The 20,114-nt window shown below is 55.7% G+C and overlaps 1 protein-coding gene across 8 annotated transcripts in view; it reads left to right on the top strand.

The window, feature by feature from the left end:
• The window catches only part of DCDC2C (doublecortin domain containing 2C), a 75,326-nt gene that overhangs the window by 20,738 nt on the left and 34,474 nt on the right, over nt 1-20,114 (top strand). For all 8 annotated transcript variants that reach the window (XR_012059250.1, XR_012059249.1, XM_072938257.1 and 5 more), the window contains 4 exons: nt 3,203-3,331; nt 7,659-7,796; nt 10,514-10,556; nt 18,466-18,592. Coding sequence is in view for 6 of the 8 variants with exons in the window: in XM_072938257.1 (XP_072794358.1) it covers nt 3,203-3,331; nt 7,659-7,796; nt 10,514-10,556; nt 18,466-18,592 (437 nt within the window). In the remaining 2 variants the exon portion in view is untranslated. The remainder of the gene's footprint in view (nt 1-3,202; nt 3,332-7,658; nt 7,797-10,513; nt 10,557-18,465; nt 18,593-20,114) is intronic.

The raw sequence follows: 20,114 nt of genomic DNA, 5'->3' as shown, positions 1-20,114 counted from the left end.
CTCCTCCCCTCCCTTCCCCCCTCCTCCCCCCTCCTCCTCCCCTCCCTTCCCCCCTCCTCCCCCTCCTCCCCCCTCCCCTCTCCTCCCCTCCCCTCTCTTCCCCCTTCCTCCTCCCCCTCCCTCTGAGGCTGTTCCTTCCCTTCTTCCCTGTGATCCGGCCTTTCAGGGGCTGCAGATTCTTCCTCTCTTGAACCTTGGTTTTGGAAAAGCAATCTGATTGCCCCCCCGCAGTTCACCGTTCACGTGGGGGCGGCGGAAGCACACAGTGTAGCCTTGGCTTTTAATTGATTTTTGGTAATCTGGTCACTGCAGCTGCTACAGGTGGAAAGGAAACATAGAAGTTAGGTTTCCACCGCGAGCTCTCACTGCCAAAGCCCTGTGGGGACACACCCTCGGCAGGGCCCCCCAGGACCGGGGTGCCCGGATTCCTGGCTGCTCCAGGGAGCTGCTGGCATGGAGGGGCAGTGCAGCCTGTCTGTCCAGGTTAATCGGGACCCCTTTGTGGGCCCACCTGCCGTACATTTGGGGTTGCAGAAGGAGAACATACTTGACCCAGACGAAGCGCTGGTTCAAATCCCGCCTTTCACCTTGTTGGCTCTGTGACTGGCACATACACCCTCTCTCCGAACTGGCGTCCTCGTTTGTAACAGGAAGGTGACATCCGCCAGCAAGGATGGAGAAGGCTCAGTGGGGCTGCTCCCAGGAAGCCCTGCCCAGTGCTCGTCAAGGGCGGCCATTCCCCCAAATCCTTCTTGTGTGGTGGTGTTCTGATACTTTAGGGATGACATCCCTGACATGACGTTACCCGGCTCTGCTCCCAGTGGGAGGAATTTCAGTGACTTTTCGGGGTCGTGGGCTCCGTGTCCGAGGGTCACCAGCAGCCGGCAGTCCCAGCCTCGCTTGGCTGGGGTCACGTCTGCCACATTGGGTTGAGTGGTCCCTCATGCCCCACTGCCCAGCAGAGGACCGAGGACCCTGCCAGACCCAGCGAAGCCCCAGATGGAAAGCCCAGGATGGAGGAAACACGACCTGTTTATTAGCTAAGCTGCTCCTTCCACTTTCCTTCCAAACCCTACCATCATTCTTTAAAACACCTCTCCTTGAACTTCTGCAGGGGGGCCACTGTACACATCCGAGATCTTTCCGCTGTGCCTTTTATATAACTGAGAGCTGTTTTGAAATACTGAGAAGCACAGTGTCCCTGAGTGTGTGAAGGGCACCCTTTTCTGAAGAATGGATGGAAATCTCAGGGAACATTATTGGCTTGTGGGTCCTTCCTGGCGGAGACACATACCCAGGGGATACGTATTTTTTCTTTTTGGTATGACTGAAGATGTCAATGGTTCTCACTTATTTTGATAGATTTTGTTTCTGTTATAAACTGGTCAGTCTTAAGACATGTGCCCCATTCTTTACGTTGGTGTGCTAGAAATTCCACTAGGTGGACCCAGACATCCATCCAAATGCAGGGTCTTTTCTACCAAGAAGAGGCCTGATCATGTTTCCTTGGAGACCTTGTAACTTAAAGACGAAGTGGTTAGGAGGGCTCTCCGAGCTCACGGCAGCGTACCCGTTCCCCCGCCCTCAGGATGAGAACGCATAGTAAGTATCTTAAAAAAACTTGGATAAAAATACAAATGGCCTTGTCTCAGCACTTCTCTCCATGTTATTGCTAGTCATCTGTGTTTGGAAAGACTTTGGCGCAAACCACGCAGCAGCACCAGCAGGTGGGGCGCGGCCGGCCTCCCGTGCGGCGGTGACAGCCCCAGGGGTGCCTGTGCTCAGCCCGGCGGAGCTTCCCTTTCGGGGTTTGTTTTCGGGTGGTATTTAAATATGGAGAAAGGTCGCCTCTGGGTTGATTGCAGGCCTTTTGCTACAGAGCCTCGGCTGAGAAAACGGATTCTCTTTATTGTGTACAAACATTTTAAATTAAAATTTACATTTACTCTGATAAAAGATGTATTTCTCCAATATTATTTGCATTTAAAGAAAAACAGTGACAATAAAGCAAGTCGTCACAAATGGTAGAGCAACACATTGCAGCCCGGTGTGGTCCAGCTGAGCTCCTGCAGCCTGACGTGCGTGTTTCACGGCGTCGTAAGGTGAGCCACGGGGATCTGGAGCTGTGCCCACGCGGCGCGGCCTCGCAGCGCCAGAGAGCCGGTAACTGCGCTGGGTCTGTGCCGGCCACACCCTGCCCCCTGCGAGAGTGAAGCCAGCAGCACCTGTCATCTTTCCCAGGATGCACGTAACCGCCTTTGGGACCCTGTCTTGGGACAGTGGGAAGGGACGGTAGCTGCATTTGAACTATTATTTATTGACTGACTTAATTTTTTTGTTGAGGTGTAGTTGATGTATAGCGTGCTAGTTCCCGGTGCACGGCAAGGGGACTCAGTCACACGTGATGCGTGTGTGTTACATACGTATTTTTCATCATAGGCTTTTACAAGGTACTGAGCACCGATCCTTGTGCTGCACGGTAGGACCCTGCGGTTCGTCTGTTGTACATACAGCAGTGGTGTAGCTGTTAATCCCAGACTCCCAATTTATCCCTCCCCCCGCTTTCCCCTTTAGAAACCATAAGTTTGTTTTCTGTCTGTGAGTCTGTTTCTCTTTTGTAAATAAGCTCCTTTGCATCGTTTTTTAGGTTCTACATAAAAGTGATACCACGTATGTGTCTTTCTCTGTCTGACTTACTTCACTTAGTATGATCATCTCGAGGTCCACTCATGATTCTGCAAGTGGCGTTATTTCACCCTCTTTATGGCTGAGTAGTACTCCATTGTGTGTATATGTATGTACATGCACCGCATCTTCCTCACCCAGTCATCTGTCGATGGGCATTTAGGTGCTTCCGTATCCTGGTTAACAGCTGCATTTTTATAGGCAGAACATCCCCGTTTGTTTTCCAGCTGGTCACAGTTTTCATCTGTGTTACCCGCTGTCATGAAGGTGTATTTTAAAAAGGATATTGTTTAGTCCTGTTCCTCTGGGTGTTTCATATCCTATGAAGCCATGTCCCCAGTGCTCCTGTTCCGTTGCTGGCTCTGAGCGCCCGGGCGGCTGGTGGCCGTCCTCTCTGGGGTGGGATGTGGGCCCTGAGGGGCTGTCACGGTTCTCTAATTACATGCTTTTCTTGAATTCCCAGAGTTTTCCCTAAAGCGTGAGGCACTAATGATGGCTTTTCCTTTTATTCTTGCAGTGTTTTCACAAATGGAAGATTATTTATCCCACCTGTGAAAATTATTATCCCCAAATTCAGCCTGGTGGAGTGGAATTGTGTGCTGGCCACGATTGGAGAGAAAGTCTTTCCTCTGGGAGGTGTTCGAAAGTAAGGCTCTCACTCAGCTGTGGGGACCCGGGTCTGGGGGCTTGTTTTGTGCTTTTCAAGGAGGATTTCCTGCCTGGACCAGCAAGGTCTGAAATGATTCATGGCTCACTCTGATTTTATTTGTTCAACAAAGTTACTGAGCATCCGCCCCGCGCTGGGCGTGGTGACTACAGCTGACAAGGGGGCTTGGTGAGCAGCGGGCGAGGGGTGGGGCTGCAGCCGTGACCATGAGCGAGTGTGGCGTTTTGGGGGAAGTTCTCCGTCGTTCCCTGCATACAACTGAGTGTTACTGCGAGGATGCAGTAGACCAGGAAGGTCCTAGAGCCAGGCCGTGGGGTCCTGGGCTGGAGGGTGGGACGTGAGAGGCGGGGTGGTGGGGGGACAAGGTCCTGAGCAGATGGACGGTGCTGTGACCTGGAAGATGGGCGCTGGGGAGGGGAGAGGAGAGCAGGGCAGTGAACAGAAGGACCGGGGGTTTGCCGAGCAGCGCCGAGCCCAGTGGGACCGGATGCTGGGATCTGCAGTGGCAGCTGCAGGGCTGCAGGGTCCTTGGACGAGACGGGCAGGTGGATGGAGTCGTCCATGGCTGCGTGTGGGCAGGGACCAGCAGGGGAGAGGTTCCGTGTGCACAGGGGTTTAAGGGGGAGCTGGCTAGGGGGGACAGCAGGGGGTCAGACCACGGGCCTGGCTGTGGGGGTCTCAGAGGGAGCAGTGAGGAGCGGCATGGATGCAAAGCCGTAGTGGGAGGTTAAGACCTGGCGTCGGGGACGGCGCTGGGGTGACGAGCAGGCCGAGCCCTGCCGTGGGAGGGTGTTGAGAAAATGCAGAGAAGACAGTCTTGATCTTTAAAGGCGAGGACTCAGGAGACGTGGTTTGAGGCTGAAGGGTCATCTTTGTGCACAGCGGTGGTCCCCGATGGCAGGCGCTGCGGGGGAAGAGCGAAGATGTTACTCCTTTTCACTTTGTTGTCAACTAACTCCCTCGGGGGTCAATTAAACATAAAAGATGGATCTCCCAAGAGTTGTGTTACCGGCAAGCCCAGTGGACAGACGCGCTTACTGGTGGTAAGACGTAAGTGCTGGGAGCCCCAGGGCCCGGGCTGGCTGCCGGCCTGGCGAGCGCGGTGAGGAACGGCGACCACAGACGTTCTGGGAAGGCGGGCGTCTGTACGATCAGCACCGTCAGTGCCCGAGTCCAGAATGCAGTTGTAAATGTTAGTGTTTCTCTCCTGAAGAAACAGGGACAACCGTGTGGAGCAGATACAAGTGTGCGTGTTTTTGAAAGAAGCCAGAAACAGTGGAATTAATCGTAAGTGTCACGTGGTGGCGAAAGTAAGAGAAAAATCCTCGTAGGGGAGAGGCGAGCAGGCAAGTAAGGTACTTAGAGGGAAAATAGGACACTGGATCAGTAACTTTCTCTCTTTTTCCCCTGGACTTAAGTTAGTTCTCTGCGGCCGAGTTCAGGGAGAGTGCAGAAGCTGCAGACAGGGAGAAAGCTGAGAGAGCGCGTGTGGTGAGTCGGGCAGTCGTGTGACGCGCACACTGGGGCTTTTTAACATCAATATACATGTTGGTTTGAACGGAGCCTAGAGCTAATGTGTAATATACGTTCGAAAAGTCGTCTGTATCCATCTGTGTTTATCCTTCCTTAGATAATGTTAACGTGCTTCGGTGGGGGTTCTGTTACACCTTTTCCTCGTGTCGATTAGAAATGTAGTCCAATTGTCAGTGGTGATAAAATTGGTTGATTTACTGGATGCTTTTGAGCTTGCAGGAGTGTGTGTTTGTGCATCGTGTTTGTATATTTCAGAGAAATCCTTAAGTGAAGTTGTGTGTGGGTCTCTGTGTGCGGGATTATTGCTGGTCTTGGTGTTAGGAAACGTGCTTCTCACAGACATTTTGTGGATTACGTGGTGGGCACGATGCTGACCATGGGGGGCCGGCCTATGCCGCTCACCCCGGGAGCTTGCGGCAGACAGGGCAGGATCAGTCGGTCGTTGCAGCGGAGGGCAGACTGTCTAGGAGAGGAGACCCCCCGGCTTGGAGTCGAGGAACATGGCAGAGGAGAGGGTCGGCGTGAGAAAGGGCAGGAGTCGGGGTCGGGCGGGCTGGGGGCCTGGGAGGAGAGGCCGGCTGCCCTGGAGGTGGGCACCGCCCCAGACGTGCATCCCGGGTGCCTCTCTGGCCTCACCCTGGTCCGGCCCTGGTTGGGAAAGGCAGTGTTACGGGAACTACCTGGGTGTGAGGCTGGCCAGGTGCTGTCCAGGAAGGGAAAGGCGTCAGCCTGGGGAGGGAAATGAGGGTGAAAGAGGGTGAGCTGGCCGGCCGAGGTCCCGTGGCCCTGGGCTCCTTCCATGTTACCTGCTGGAAGAGAAGGGTGGTGCGCGGCCCCTGGGCAGTCCTGAGACTCAGGCACAACTACTTTCCTTCTCCGCGTCCAGTTCAGTCCGCACTTGTCGGGCGTGTGTGGGGCGCGTGCCCTGGACCTAACTGTCCGCCCTGAGCTTTTGCACCACCCATGGGCTCTTCCCGTTGGAGGCCTTCCCTCTTTCTGTGAATCTGTGACCTCAGCTTCATTATTTCTACGTGTATTTCTTGCTACTTCTACTGTAACTTGGTCTGGGGGTTCTTATTATCCGGGAGTTGGCACTGCTCCTCATTTTGATTTCTTACCTTCTACGTATCCTGTTACCACTCCCTCCTGCTTCCTGGGAGAATTCCTCTGTCCACCTTCCAGACAGTAACCTGCACAGCCCAGCGCTGCTGCTGCTGCGGGGGTCTCGCACGCCCTCCGCCCCCGGTGCCCTGCCGTCCAGCCCTGGTGCCCTGGCTCTGGGAGCACGTGTCAGTCCCGCTGTCTCCCGGGGCCTCTCGCTGCCGAGGGCGTCTGCAGCGCCCTGACTTACTCCTGGGGACACTGGTGTCACCTGTCAGCCCTCCGGGGATGGGCCCTGATTGCCCCCAGGTGATGGCAGAAGAACAGAACTCCCAGCACCGCTCTTCTCTGGGAAGCCCGTGTTCCACGTCGCAGCCACTGGCCCCCGCGCAGCGTGGCTCTCCATGGTGTCCCACGAGTCTCCGGTCTGGAAGCTCTCCTCCGCAGGCCTCCAGGGTTGACCCGAGGCGGCGGTTCTTGGAGCTGCACTTGTTAGAGGTGGACTAGCCCTAGACTCGCTGCATCAGAAACTCCGGGGCCGGGGCCCAGCCAGCCGTCCGGGTGACTGACTCAGGCTGAGGCTTGGGGGTGCTCAGCAGAGGGGGTGAGTCCTGTGGGGCCCACCTGTTCCTTCTCTTCCCTCCACGTCCACGCCCACTGCTGTAATTGACCACGAGGTACTCCTGCGACAGCCTGTCTCCTCCCACAGGTGACATCCCATCCACAAGGGGCAGCTTACCGTGGCTGAAACCCAGTGCTATCCCACACAGCCGTGCAGCCTCCACTCACTGTAACCAAATTGATGGTAAACTCCTCCCCCTAGATTTCCAGGCTCTAGGATTCAACGTTTAAGCTCTAAGTTTGCGTTTCACCCTTCCATGACAGTCAACCCCTGCGTTCTGGCTTTTTGCAGAGGCCCCTTCTGCTATCCCAAGGATTCATGCCATCTTCACATGAGGAACCCCTACCTACCCTTCAAAGCCCCCTGCACTTTCTCCCACCTTAGTGAAGCTTGCCTTTAATCCTTCTCTTCCTTGAACGCCAGCACTTTGCCCTTCTCTGGTCATATTTGTCTTTATGAAGGTTTTTGTGCATTTCCTGACTTTGGGGAAGCTGTGACTTTCCTCTTTGTGTTTTCATCCAAGGCGATGCCTACCTGAGTGTCTAGTTCATAACAGATGCTCAGCATTGAATGAATTGAGTAGTTTCTGAAATAAATGAACTAGTGAATTAAAACTTGCCAAAAAGAGCGCAGAATAAAACATAGACAAATATTAGTCTTTTGGTGTTTATAAAAAGGCATAATATTTGCTAATAAATGCCAGTTTGTTTTCTAAGTATTGTTATAACAAGATAAGCCAATTTGTATTAATTTTAGCTATTATCAGTTAAAATTAATTGAACACCAACCAACAGCTTAAAATGTTCTCAAGGGTCCCTGAGCACTTGTACATAATTAAAGATGTACTTTAATTAAGAAACCTGAAAACGGAGAGCGAGCCTGGCCCGGGAGAGCGCCCCGCGGGCCCGGCCGGCCCGTCTGGACGGCGTCTGCTCACGGAGCGTCAGCTCTCCCGCGGCCCACGCGCTGGCCGTGCTATGCGCACAGTGCGCCCAGCCCGGCGTCACTGCTGTCAGAGCCCCAGCCCGCTGCTTCTTTCTTCTTCTGCAGGTTGTTTACGATGAACGGGCATCTTCTGGACGACTCGAAGGACTTGCAGGACAACCACTTCTATGTGGCGGCAGGACTGGAGACGTTCAAACACTTCCCTTACTGGAAGTGCCCAAGGGTCCCTGGCGACGTCCAGCAGTGAGCACACGGCCCCTCTCCCTCTCGCCTGTAAATCCCCCTCTTTCCCCGCCCAGCGTCTCTCCCCGGTGTGGCCTCTTCTGTCTGCCCTTCATGCTTATTTCATAAGTGGTGCAATTTTGGGTTCTCACAGTCTAGGTGTGGAGGAACCGCTGCTGTTTGATATATTCACAAGGACCACGAGGTCCTGCATGAAGTCCCTCGTCTTCCTCTGGGGTTACTGGGGTCATCGAGGTCAAGAGTCTAAATGTGCAAGATGGAGCCCGCCCCAGGCACCGTCATGGGAGCCCATGCTCCACCTGGCACAATTTTGTTTTCTTAATTCTGCGCGCTTTTCCTTTTCTAAAACACAGGGTTTGTGTGGGGCGGCAGTCTCTGCTGGTGAACAAAGCAGTGACTTCTGGGGTGGATCTGGGACCTGGCTGATGGGGCGCCGCATGGCGTGTGCGGTTGTGGCCATGAAGGGGTGGCTGGGAGGAAGCTGAGACGTGGGTGGGGGCTCCGGTCCCTTCGCCCTGCGGCTTGCGTCTGGAGTCGGGCGGACAGGCGCCTGTAGCTGAGCCGTTGCGCTCCCTTTGGACTCATACCTGGGGACGCCTGGCGGTTTTATCCTGAGGCAGAGGAGCCCAGCGCTGGGGCTCCGACGTGTGTCTGTGTCCTGCGCTGACGTCACGTAGAAGGAGGAGCTCCACGTCTGCAGAAAGCGCTGCTCAGGTTCACCCGCCTCGAGGTCGCGAGGTGAGGTGGTCTGGCTGCACTCCCAGGGCAGTCACCCTCGACGCCTCCTTGGACTCCCGCTCCTTGCTTCTCAGGTTGTGTTTGTGTGTGAAACCACAGGGCTCCCCACCCTGAGGGCCTGTGGGTCTGTGCAGTCCAATCCCCCCCCCTTTCCTGCTGTGTCGGCCAGGCGGAGAACGCCCTACGGGCCTGGGGCCCCAGGGCCGCGCTCCCGGCGGGCTCCTGTGTGTCTGCTGCTGGGTGTCAGGGCTGGGCCGGGCTCAGCGGTGGCTCGGGAGGGCGGCTGACCTGCGGGACTGGAGTGCAGAGGCACGTCCTGATCCACGTGCTCAGTTTTGGTCCCAAACGAGGGCCCCGGGATCAGGGCTGAGGCTGGGTTTGCTGCGCTGGGGTCAGCTAAGAAGGCCGGCGTGGGGCCTGGGAGGACGGCAGGCCCTCAGGCGCTGGGGTGTCGGGAGCGTGGACACCGGACGCACGTAGCCCGGCCCTCCTTCACGAGACCGTCAGGTGCGATTTTAAGGTTCCGGTTTCCAGGGCTGCTGAGATGAGCGGTTTCTGGAGCTGACCTGGGAGGTCTCCCACCCTTGGTTGCTTAGCCCCCGGCTGGGTTTGAACCACACTTGGTGTCGGGAGCTTTTCGGGAGCCAGGAACCTCCCCGTAGCTGCTTCTCCGTCACGTTTTAACGGTCTCTGTGTTGAGCAAAGAACAGAGGTGCCCGTTCTCATCTCACTGTGGGGCAGGCAGGCGGCTTCAGCCTTGCAGGTGGGGGCCTCCACCCCACCCCCGAGGCCCCCTGCACGGAGCCCCTTTTGGGAAACTTGAGATGCCCTCGCGGGAGCGGTGTCTGGCGGACCTCATGCCTCTTCCGGCTCGTATGCCGTTAGGGTTTCTGCTTCCAGGCAGAGAACGGCTTCCTTTGTCCCTTTCGGATCGTGACCCTCCAGGCAGGTGGTTAGGTTAGGGTCCGGCTAGCGCGCCTGCCAGGCCGGGGTGTTTCCTGATTTTGTCGATTCCTTAATCCATCACAGCTGGTCCTGGCAGCCCGGGGGTGGAAAGACGGGAGGAGCCGTTGGACTGAGCTGACTGGCTCTCTCTGCTGTGTCCCCTGCGCCCTGCACGAGTTCCTTTGTCTTTCAACGTGTTTTGTCTCCTCCTGTCATCGTTCACGTGTTGCACCCTGGCCGGAGTCTGTTGGTTGCTTAAATAGCTTTCTCCCTTGCCCAGGAGGTTGGGTGTGGATGAGGAGTTTCCGCAGAGTTGCTGAGAGACTGAAGTCCACTCACCCTTGGGGAAGTAGACCCAGGGGTGCTTTTGTGCTGGAGAACCACGTGGGGGGGGCCTTCCCCACGGGCAGAGGAACAGCTGGAGTAAAGCTGGACGAAGAGTGGGAAGCAGGCCTGCGGGCCCGCGGTTGTCAGCAGAGAAGGGGGAGAGGGCAGGGCAGGCGGCCCAGAGCTCTGACGGGCCAGGACGAGGACGGACCGGGTTTGGATTGGATTTTAGTCTCAGTTCTTCTGCCGATGAGCTGTGGGCCTGAGTGAACCCGTGGGTTCTGGGTTCTCTGAGAGCAGCGACGTAAGGGCTCCACACATCATGGCGAGGGCTGTGTGCAGAAGCCGTTGTCTGTGAGTGTGACTGACCAGCTGTCAGAAACTTTAAATGTCGGAACCCCCCACCCCACTGCCCCCAGGGTCATATAGAAGCTTTAGGGCAGAAGGTGCCTGCAGACATGCAGCCTCGGGGGCAGACCCCCCCCCAAGTGAGAGACTCTCAGGGAAGGAACGTGAGCGACTGCCTTGGGGCCCACTCTCTCGGGAGCCTGGGGGCCACCCTGGTGTGGGCTTGTGTCCTCTGGGGACCCTGAGCTCCCTGCTCTTGATCGGTGCCTCCTGAGGTCACCGCAACAGCCTGCATGTTTCTTGCAGAGATTTTGGCCTAGCTCTAAACATCTCTGGCTGGACTGTCTTTTGTTTTTCAGGAAGTACACAGACATTGAGAAATACTCACGAAGAAAGAAAAAAGTAAGTACGACTGCAAAGGGGACGGGGAGGAGCGTGGTGGCCCTGGGTGTCCTTTGGCACCGACAGGGACCCACCATGGGACGGCCCCTCGTTGTAGAAGGGGCCTCTCAGCCCGCGTGGGGCGCCGGGCTTCCTCCTGTGGGCGAGGGAGCAAGGGACGACTTTGCTCAGAGTCCGGGGCTGGGAGGTTCTTTGGTGTGAATGGTACAGCCTTGAAACCCCATGCGTTAGTGGTTCTGGAAGCTTCCGCGCACGCAGGTGACGGCCCCCGTCTGCCGAACACCGCGGCGTGCTTCTGCTGCTCCTCCTCCGCCGTGTCGTCCTTGTGCCTTTGGCTCTATCGGTAGGGATGGAATTTTCTTTTCCTTTATGTTCGTTCTCTTGGGTCTAAAATCGGAGCACGTCTGTTCTGATACTGCATTTCCTTCTGTCTTCTGGGAGCCGTCACTGGGAAGTTAACCAGCTTTGATGAGGACACTGAATACTTTGAAATCTTTAGACAGAATGATCACAAACAGCACAGACCGCAGTGCAAAAAATGTGCTATTTTAGAAAAATTAAGCCTATTATTGAAATTCTCATATGAAGTAGGCGTGACCAGAGCACACGGGAGCAGGTGCTCTAGAAAACAAAGTCCTGGAAGATGACGAAGGCGTTGGCTCAACGAAGCCTGCTGAGGGTTTTACGGCGCTCGCTGTCCCTCGGGTGAAGGTCAGCCTGACGCGTTTGTCTCAGAGCCAAGTGCTGAGGGCGGAGTGGCTCGGGCAGAGCGCGTGCTTGGCATGCACGAGGCCCTGCGTTCAATCTCCAGTGCCACCATTAAAAAAAAAAGAACTGAGTGCTGAGAAAGCCGTCGCCCCAGCTGCCGATGTGCGCGGTGCTGAGCGCGGGAACGGCTCCTCTCGCTGGCGCCTTGGGTGCGGGAGGCTGGACCTCAGGATTGTTCACAGCAACTGCACTGCAGTCAGTATGTTTGTTTCTTTCTTTACTTGTTCCTGATTTTCCCCTTCTAACCGATTAACTTCTCTCATCTGTCTTCTGTGTGAACCACCTCAACATCCTTTTTCAAAGTGGGGAGGAAATTTAAAAATCAGGGCTGGAAACCCAGGCGGCCCCTCCGCGGGGACGTCACCCGCAGCACGTGGGGGGCTGTGTGCACCCTCGGTGACCCTCGTGCTCGAGGGTGTCGGGTGGGGAGAGGGGCGGGTCTCTGTGAGACCCAGTGCTGAGTCCTCTTTTAATCTGCACGTGGTTTTTTGTTTTTAATTGAAGTATAGTTGATTCACAGTGTTTGTGAATTTCTGGTGTACAGCACAGTGATTCAGTTATGTTTATATTCTTTTTCATGCTTTTTCATTATAGGCTATTACAAGGTGTTGAATATGGTTCCCTGTGCCGTATTTTTTGTCTTTTTAAAAAAGAAATTATATTTCACTTGTATCCCCCTTCACAGAGGCCCTGGGGATTGAACCCAGGACCTCGTGCATGCCAAGCACACCCTCTAACACTGAGCTATACCCTCACCCTTCTGTATTTTTTTTAAATGTACCTACAGTACAAAGCAGAGACTCTTTCCTGACCCTTCAGTGAGCACGTCCCAAACACGCACAGAGCTTTTGACCCACAGACTCTCGGAGTTGACTGAGCACATCTGCTGATTATCCAGTGGCCCCGGCCACTTCGTGTGTGAGACAGAGATGAGCTGCGTGTGCGTCTCTGCTGGTGGAGAAGGCAGACACGTCTCACCTGGTCAGCGGTCAGCGAAATCCACTCTCCAGCTGAGCCCATGCCTGGACGTCACCCCTGATTCCACCAGCATCACCCCTCCCCGCCCGTCCAGTTCTGCAGTCCCTCTGCCGTTAGACTTTCAGATGCACCCCAGTCTCCCCCTCCATAGTGCCCGGAGTCGGGGAGGCCCTGGTGCCCGTGGTGGGAACGTGGGTTGCAGGTGGTGGGCTGGGGAGGCAGGCGGGGATGGTCACGGCTGGTGGGGTAGGGAAGCACTGTATTCACGGGGATCTGCCTTCAGCAAGGGAGTGACATGAACAGACGCACCCCAGAATCACTGCGGGTGATGGAGTGAAGTGTACGGACTCCAAATGGGAAGCTGGGGCTGGTGGTCACTGTCTCCCCCCATGTGGTCTCAGGGTCCCTGGAGGTGGAGAAGGAGACGCTGCCTGGCGGAGCAGCGCAGCAAGCTTATATTCACTTTCCACGCCCCCCGGGAGGGGCTTTGTGGCCACACTCATTTGCATTTCATTACAGGACAGGTGCGCAAGGATTCCCTTCCGGGCTCCAGGCAGGAAAGCGCCCGCCTGGGGACGTGCGGAGCAGCCTGGGAGAGAACCCCGGGGCTGCTGGCCGAGCGCGGTCGCTTTCCCTGGCTTTCTGTGCGGCATGGACAAGCCCGCGTGTCTTTGAGTTGAAAGTGGGTCGGGGGAGCCAGGCTCAGGATGTCAAGTTTAGGGAGGATTCCAGTAATTTGTTTCTGTTAGCATGTCCTCTCCTCATGTTCCGGTGTGATATTGATGATGCCTGTGTCTAAATAGCCCCCAGAGGGCTCTTTCAGGAAGGAGGAAAAAGCACCTCTAGGCAAGAAGAAGCATCAGGACATGGTTCAGGTGGCAGCTTGACTTCCTCCTTAGCGGCAGGTGAAGTAACCACGCGTCTTAGGGTTTCTGGCATCTTGATTCAAGGAAATGGGAAGGAAAGTAACGGGAAGGAGCCGGGGCAGGTCTCGATGGCTGTGGAGCGCGAGGAGGCGGGAGGAGGCAGGAGGAGGCGGGAGGAGGCGGGAGAAGCCGGGAGACTGCAGGTTTCCCGGGGGCGGGTTAGGGGTGGCAGCTGCCGGCTGGGGTGCAGGAGCGGAGGCCCCGGCGGGGGAGGGAGGAGCAGGAGGACTTCGGTGTCGGCGGTGGTGTTGGTGTGAGGAGCTGCTGTGCTCTAGGCGAGCCCAGCCGTCAGACGAGAGGGAAGGGGACACGTGGGAGGCGGTATTCGTGCAGAAGCGCATTGTGGCGGCCAGGAGGACTCCATGGAGCGTGCAGCAGAGGACAGGTCTGCTCCCACGTCGTCCACGGCTGTCGTCATGGGCTCTCTAAGGAGTGAGGGATGAACCGTCTCTGGACCTAAGCGGACGCCTAGGAGGCGGGTGAAATCTTGTCTGCATGCTAGACGACAGGTTTCTTTCTTAGTAAACCCACGCCGCCCGCCCAGGGAGAGCCCAGGGCTTGGAGAGCCAGCACCCTGGACTCCGATTTCCTCAGTCGGAATCCTGGCTCTGCTAACAGCCGTGTGGCTCAATGCCGCTGACTGCCCAGGGTCTTCGTTAATGAAAGACGGTTCCCCTCTTTGACTTCCCATTTTTTCCCCCAGGATTTCTGTCATCAGACTTACTGCCAAGGGGATGAAGTTCTAATTTAATCTAACATAGATACCCTAGCAGAGGGTTTAAAAAAATTGAAGAGCAAAGCTGTTTGCGTCTTACATCTAGATTTCCATTTTGAACGTAATGAGAGTTTAATTTAGCAGAACTTTAAATTGTACTGTTAAAAATGCCCGTTTCCAAGAAAATGGCAAAGAAACCGCACGGGAGCGTTTTAACTGATTAGTGTGCTTCAGCTATGCCTGGGACACAGTTCGCCTTATTTGATTGGCTCAGTTCACTTACCACTGGATTCAAATATTTGAACATTGGAAAATACACTGTGAAGAGCCTGTCAGGGCCTTAAATGGTCCAATTAACTGGAGCCGTGACTTTTAGTCCAAGAGGAAGTCATCGAGTGAAGCGACACTTACTCTGTTACATCAGATTCAGTTTACGGCAAACACACTTACTGTGTAGCTGCTTTCCAAGGAAGGTGTCTGTTACCTTCCAAAGAAGTGCGGCTAATTTAATAAATGCTGTAGATTGAATCTGCATACTAAAATGAGTATTCCGGGGTGCAAGCCTCTGTCAAGTCTCAGTGAGTAGTGAGTAAGCCTCGTGTCTGTACCGCATCCACAATCAGAACGTTAGGGTTGCCTGCTTCTCTTCTGGCCGTGGAGCACAAACGAACTGAGATGAAGCTTGGGTGCACCAGGTGTGACCGTGTGCAGGGGGCTGCCACCCAGGCTTTAATAACCGGCCCTAAACTGTGAAGCCCAGTATGAAATGAGCGTCTTGAACTGACGTTTGTGGGCTGACGGTGTCAAGTCCACACAGCACCACACGGCGCTCAGGCAGTGCTTGTGGTCGCCTTCCAGCAGCCCGGAGATGCAGCAGCCAGGTTCAGGTGCTGGCAAGGCCTCTACGTGGATCATGCGCGAAGCGGGGGCTGGCCCGCTGACCGGAGACCTTGGCCCGCTGTGGACCAGGACGTTCACTCGGGGAGCCGGGAAGTGCCTCCTGCCCGCGCGCCTGCCGCCTCCTCCCTGACAGTAGACTGGCTCTGAGTTGGGTGGTTTGCTCGTCCGCTAGATGCACCGCCGGACTCATCCCAGGTTACCTCGGGAGGTGGCCAGCCTTCCCCGTGCTGGAGCGAGACACCCTGTGCAGTGGCATTAAAACAGCCAGGTCGACGGACGTGGGCGCTGGAGAACGGTGACAGTTGTCAAGGCACACAGAGACACAAACCCAACATGCCTCAGGGATGTTCTCTGAGAATAATTTTAACAGGAAGAAAGATGAAGGAAATTGAGAGAAGTGCTGTGGCCTTTGGAAGTAGCACTCGTGTTGATCTCAGGGGGCTGGAGACGCAGGGACGGGGGCTAGGGGATTGGGGATGTGGTGCTCGCCCCCTCCCATGGGAAAGCGGGGTGTCTGCATCCTGCTTAATGTGTTGTCTGCTGAGAACTGCTGTAAATCCGTGTTGCTCCGACAGTGAAAAGACATCTATATGGTCCAGCAGTCCCACTCCCGGGCATTTATCCAGAGGAAACTGTAATTTGAAAAGACACCTGCACCCCAGTGTTCACAGCAGCACTATTTACAAGAGCCAAGACATGGAAGCAACCTAAATGTCCATTGACAGAAGACTGGATAAAGGAGCTGTGGTATATTTATACAATGGAATACTACTCAGCCACAAAAAAGAATGAAATAATGCCATTTGCAGGAACATAGATGGACCTGGAGATCGTCATACTAAATGAAGTAAGTCAGATAGAGAAAGACAAATACCATATGAGATCGCTCGTAGGTGGAATCCAAAAGAAAAAAAATGATACAAAAGAACGTATTTACAAAACAGAAACAGACTCACAGACACAGAAAACAAACTTACCGCTACCGGGGGTGGGTAAGAGGTGGGTGGAGATATAAATTAGGAGTTTGGGATTTTCAGATGCTAACTACTGTGTATGAAATAGATAAACAGCAAGGTCCTACTTAGAGCACAGGGAGCTATACTCAATACCTTGTAATAACCTGCAATGAAAAAGAGTATGAGAAAGAATGCATACATGTGTGTGTATCACTGAATCACTATGCTGTACACCAGAAACTAACACAATTGTAAACCGACAGTACTTCAATTAAAAAAAAACCAAATATGTAAATTAAGAAAAGACACCATGGTGTCCAGGGATGCCAGGCACCGGGCACGAAAGGGTGCAGGCGGCCCGCCTCCGTCCCCGGGGGGCTTTCGGGCCCGAGGGGGAGAGTTGTGCGGGCAGCCAGTGGCAGCCTGTGGCCGTGGGGCTGTGCGGAAGTGGGCTGGGAGCGGGCGGGATGTCTCTGTGTGGGGACAAGACGACGCGCAGTTAGGGCCGCGGGCGAGCTTGCCGAAGCCCGAGGAGGGGCTGTTCCGGAGACACACGGGAGATTGGAAGCGCTGGCCTGTCAGGGTGCAGCCAGGTGCGTGCGCGTGGAGCTGGGTGTGCTGGGCGGAGGTGCCGCCGGGAGTTTGGCCTCATCCTGACGGATGTGGACCTGGAGTGACCCAGAGGAGACATGGCGTGTGGTCATCTGCCGCCCCCTCCCCCCCTCCCCGGGCCACCACCGCTTCCCCGCTGCTCTTCTTCCTTAGCTCAGGATTCACACCCACCCACCTGTTGAATCACAGACGTTTCCCGCGAATGCTTCCTGGAGCAGTTCTGTCTGCCAGGCAAAGTCTGACATCCTTCCTGGTAGGAGGCCTGGCAGACCTCCCCACAGCCCCGGGAGACAGTGGCGTCAGGCCCACGTCATCTCGTGGTGAGAGGTTGGCCGTGAACGTCATACACAACTTGTGGGCTGCACTTAGTGCCCTGGGGAAGAGCGGGGAAGGCTGAGGAGGGGCGCTGGAGAGTCGGGGGGCGAGCCAGGGTGTGCTCCCCGAGAAGGGGGTGCTCGAGTCAACGCCTGACGAGAGGCCAAGCCCACGTGGCTCTGGCGTCACTGGACTTCAGAGGAATGCGGGGTTCTGGAATCTTGCGTTCCCGTCAGGTGCCTGTGGGGTGAAGCGTGAAACTGAATGATAAAATGGACTTAATGACACGATGCCCGCCCTCACCTGCCTCCTGCCGTCCTGGAAGGAAGTCCTTTCTGCTCTGGGCGATTTTCCGCGTGCGTCTTCACCTGCCGCAGCTCCTGGGGTGACGGGAGCTGGTGGTCAGACCGTGATGGGCGTGGTTTGCTCAGAGCTCCTTGCTCAGCCCCCTGACTGCTTTCGTGCCCCGAAAGGAGGGTGGGCAGTGTTTCCTTGTCACTGTCCTTTGAGGACTATTTCAGGGATAATAAGATAAACATACAGCATCTTTGTCTCAGAGGCCAAAGATGGGCAAACTTCTTATACAAGGCGACGTGAGTAACACTAAAAAGGATCGAGTGCACTTCGAAAAAAAAATTAAATAAAATAGGGAAAAAAAGAATCGAATAGGGTTTTCAAACCCCAGCCCCTCGCTGCCTCTGAGCCACGAGCACCGTATACCGTTTTCTGTTTGACTCCAGTTCTGCAGAGGCCTTGCTCCCTCTCCTTACGGACACAATTTCAAGTTGCGGGAAAGCCTCCCGAAGCAGGTGGAAGGATTTTGCCTCCTGTTTGCGGTTGAGGGACTGTTTTCACACTGTAATTTCCACAAGGAAAAAAGTCCTGGCAGTTTGCATGATACACACGTAGTGCCGTATGAAAACGGCACAAGCTGGGTGTTTTTAGTTCGACATTTTGGTAGGTGACATAGCTCACGAGAAATACCTGTTTGTATCATTTTTTTGCCTGTATCCATTTCCAAATACTTTAGTGAAGACAGAAAAAAGGAAAACTAGAAACAGCCGGTTTGTATGTAAGGACGGAGTAGAGTTGGACAGAAGCCCGTTCGGTGGGGTGGCGTCGGGGTGGCGCTAAGAGTTAGCGCACCGCGCCCTGCGACCTGGTTCTCCTTTGCTGCTACTGCTTACAGATTTTTGTTTTAGAAACCTGAGTTCCCCTCTAGTGTGACCCTGAGCACACCTGCCCCACATTTGATTTTTTATTAGAGATGCTCCTTCCTGCCCCGACGTTCTCGCGGTGACAGCTGGGTAGTCCCTGTGGAGCGATTTTTGTAGCTCTGAGGAGGGTGTCTAAAGCCCCAGGGACCTCTGTAGACCTGCTTGCCCCCCTTCTAACGCGGCCCCCCGTGTGCCAGGCCCTACGTGCCACCTGCAGTTAGGACGAGAATTGGCTTCCCTCTGGGGGAGGCACTGCCCGCGGTGTCCCTGGGAGGAGGGAGAGGTGTCTGCCGCTTTAGAGAGAGGAATGTAGGCGACAGCGTGGTACAGATGGTGCAAGGAGGGGGAGGCCTGGGAGGCCCCTGAGTCCCACCCCCTGTTCCGCCCGGGAAGCGTGTGCCATCCCTGGTCCTTCTCAAAATAGCCCATAAGACCCGCCGCGCGCCTCTGTCCGCCAACGGTGCTCTGTGCCGTGTGTACGGGGCATAGTGAAGTGCCTGTTCTTCTTCGTTTGCACCGCAGGAGGATCCCAAAGCGAAAGACCCCCAGAAACACGACAGCAGTCCACCCAAAGCTCAGGATTCTGTGTTTTATGCCAAAGAGGAGAAGAAGAAACCGAAGGCAGAACCTCTAGTGCGGAGCGGGGCAGGTAATGCGGGATTCCTGACGCCGCGCAGGAGGGCGTGCAGCTCTCTGACTTGAAAACCGGCTCGTGACTGTCTGATTTACTCATCAGTTGCTCGGTGCGCAGGGCTGGGGAGGGGGTGGAAAAGCGGCATTCCGGGGCTGAGGGCGAGAGGTTCTCCTGCCAGGAAGCCCCCCAGGGAAAGGCAGGAGGTAAAGGGAATCCTGTCCACTCTGCGGACCCCAGGGCGGGCTTGCTTTTCCTTAAGGACCAGTGACACAGGAACCAGCCGGCAAACACGGCCCCCTTTGAGCTGATGACGTAAAAGCACCTGCGTTGTCTGGGTTTGCTCCCTGAGCGTGAGAGGCATTTGAAAGGGTGAACTTCAGAGGTGATTTTAAAACGAAACAGTTTAAGGTACACTGCTCCTCCCCCTCCTCCCACTCCTATTCTTACTGCTGTCACTGCTACTGCTGTCACCACCGCCATCATCACTGCTGTCACCACTACTCCTGGTGCTGCTGTTAACACTCCTTGGCCACCGCCGCTGCCACCACCACCGCCGCCACCGCCGCCTGCGGTGCAGCTCTGCCTGGGTGCCAGGCTCTGCAGGAGGTGCTCTCTGTGACCCGTCTCGCCTGGAGGTGTGACAGATACTCAAGAGAGTGAAGCCCCACAGCTGGCCGTGGGGAGGAGGGGAAGGTGGCGGAGAGGAGGGCTCCCTGACGTCTCTGCAGCCGCGACGGTTTGGGAAGTCATTTCTCTTACCGTCATCCCCTCCCAGCTCCCCTTACCATGCATATGACTCTGTTCCTCACCCCTTTGCCCCGTCTCTTGGCTTCCTCTGCTCCTCTGTTTGCTCCAGGTTCAGAGCTGGACGTTCCCCTAAAGCTTTTCCCGCACTTCTCCCCTCCGTGCTCCCCGTCCTGTGACACGGGCATTGTCCTGCTGTGCACCCGGCCCGAGGCCAGGCCCGGGGTATTAAGACGTGGTCCGGCCCTCCCACCCCCGCCCCAGAGCGTGTGGCCTGGCGGGCCAGGCAGGCGTGCGAGCACAGGGGTCGTGTTGTTCTAATGCAGCCTCACAGCGGTCATCACTGAGCCCGCTGGACCAACACCGCCTGAAGTTCTGGAAGATAGTTGCAGTGATAGAGCATTTAATCACTCGTAAAGTTTCTTGGGAAATTTTGGGAAGGCACAGTGGGCCCCCCTGCTCTGGGAAAAACACAGCGTGGTGGGACTCAAATTCCAGCCATGGCTCTCGTGAGCCTGTGACCCGGGCACCTTCCTTACCTGCAGACAGGTCATCGCAGGCTTGTGGGAGGTCTGCCGTGACTGTTAACATCAAAGGCACGGGGGCACCCGGGATGTGTGGGTTCTTGATGCCGCCTTCCTGCCCCCCACCTCTCCCATCCCCCGTCCTCCAGCCCAAGACTTGGGGGTGGTTCTCCTGGGGCTGGGGGCCAGGAAGGGCGAGAATGGGCCTGCGAGGGGTGGGGAGGCCCAGGACTCCTGACTGAGAAATGGGTGGGTCCGTGGTCACAGTT

Source organism: Vicugna pacos, chromosome 15 (genome assembly GCF_048564905.1).
Source record: "Vicugna pacos chromosome 15, VicPac4, whole genome shotgun sequence".
Classification (NCBI taxonomy): Eukaryota; Metazoa; Chordata; class Mammalia; order Artiodactyla; family Camelidae; genus Vicugna; species Vicugna pacos.
The sequence above is the reverse complement of the archived record's forward strand: the minus strand, read 5'-3'. Positions and strand labels throughout refer to the sequence as shown.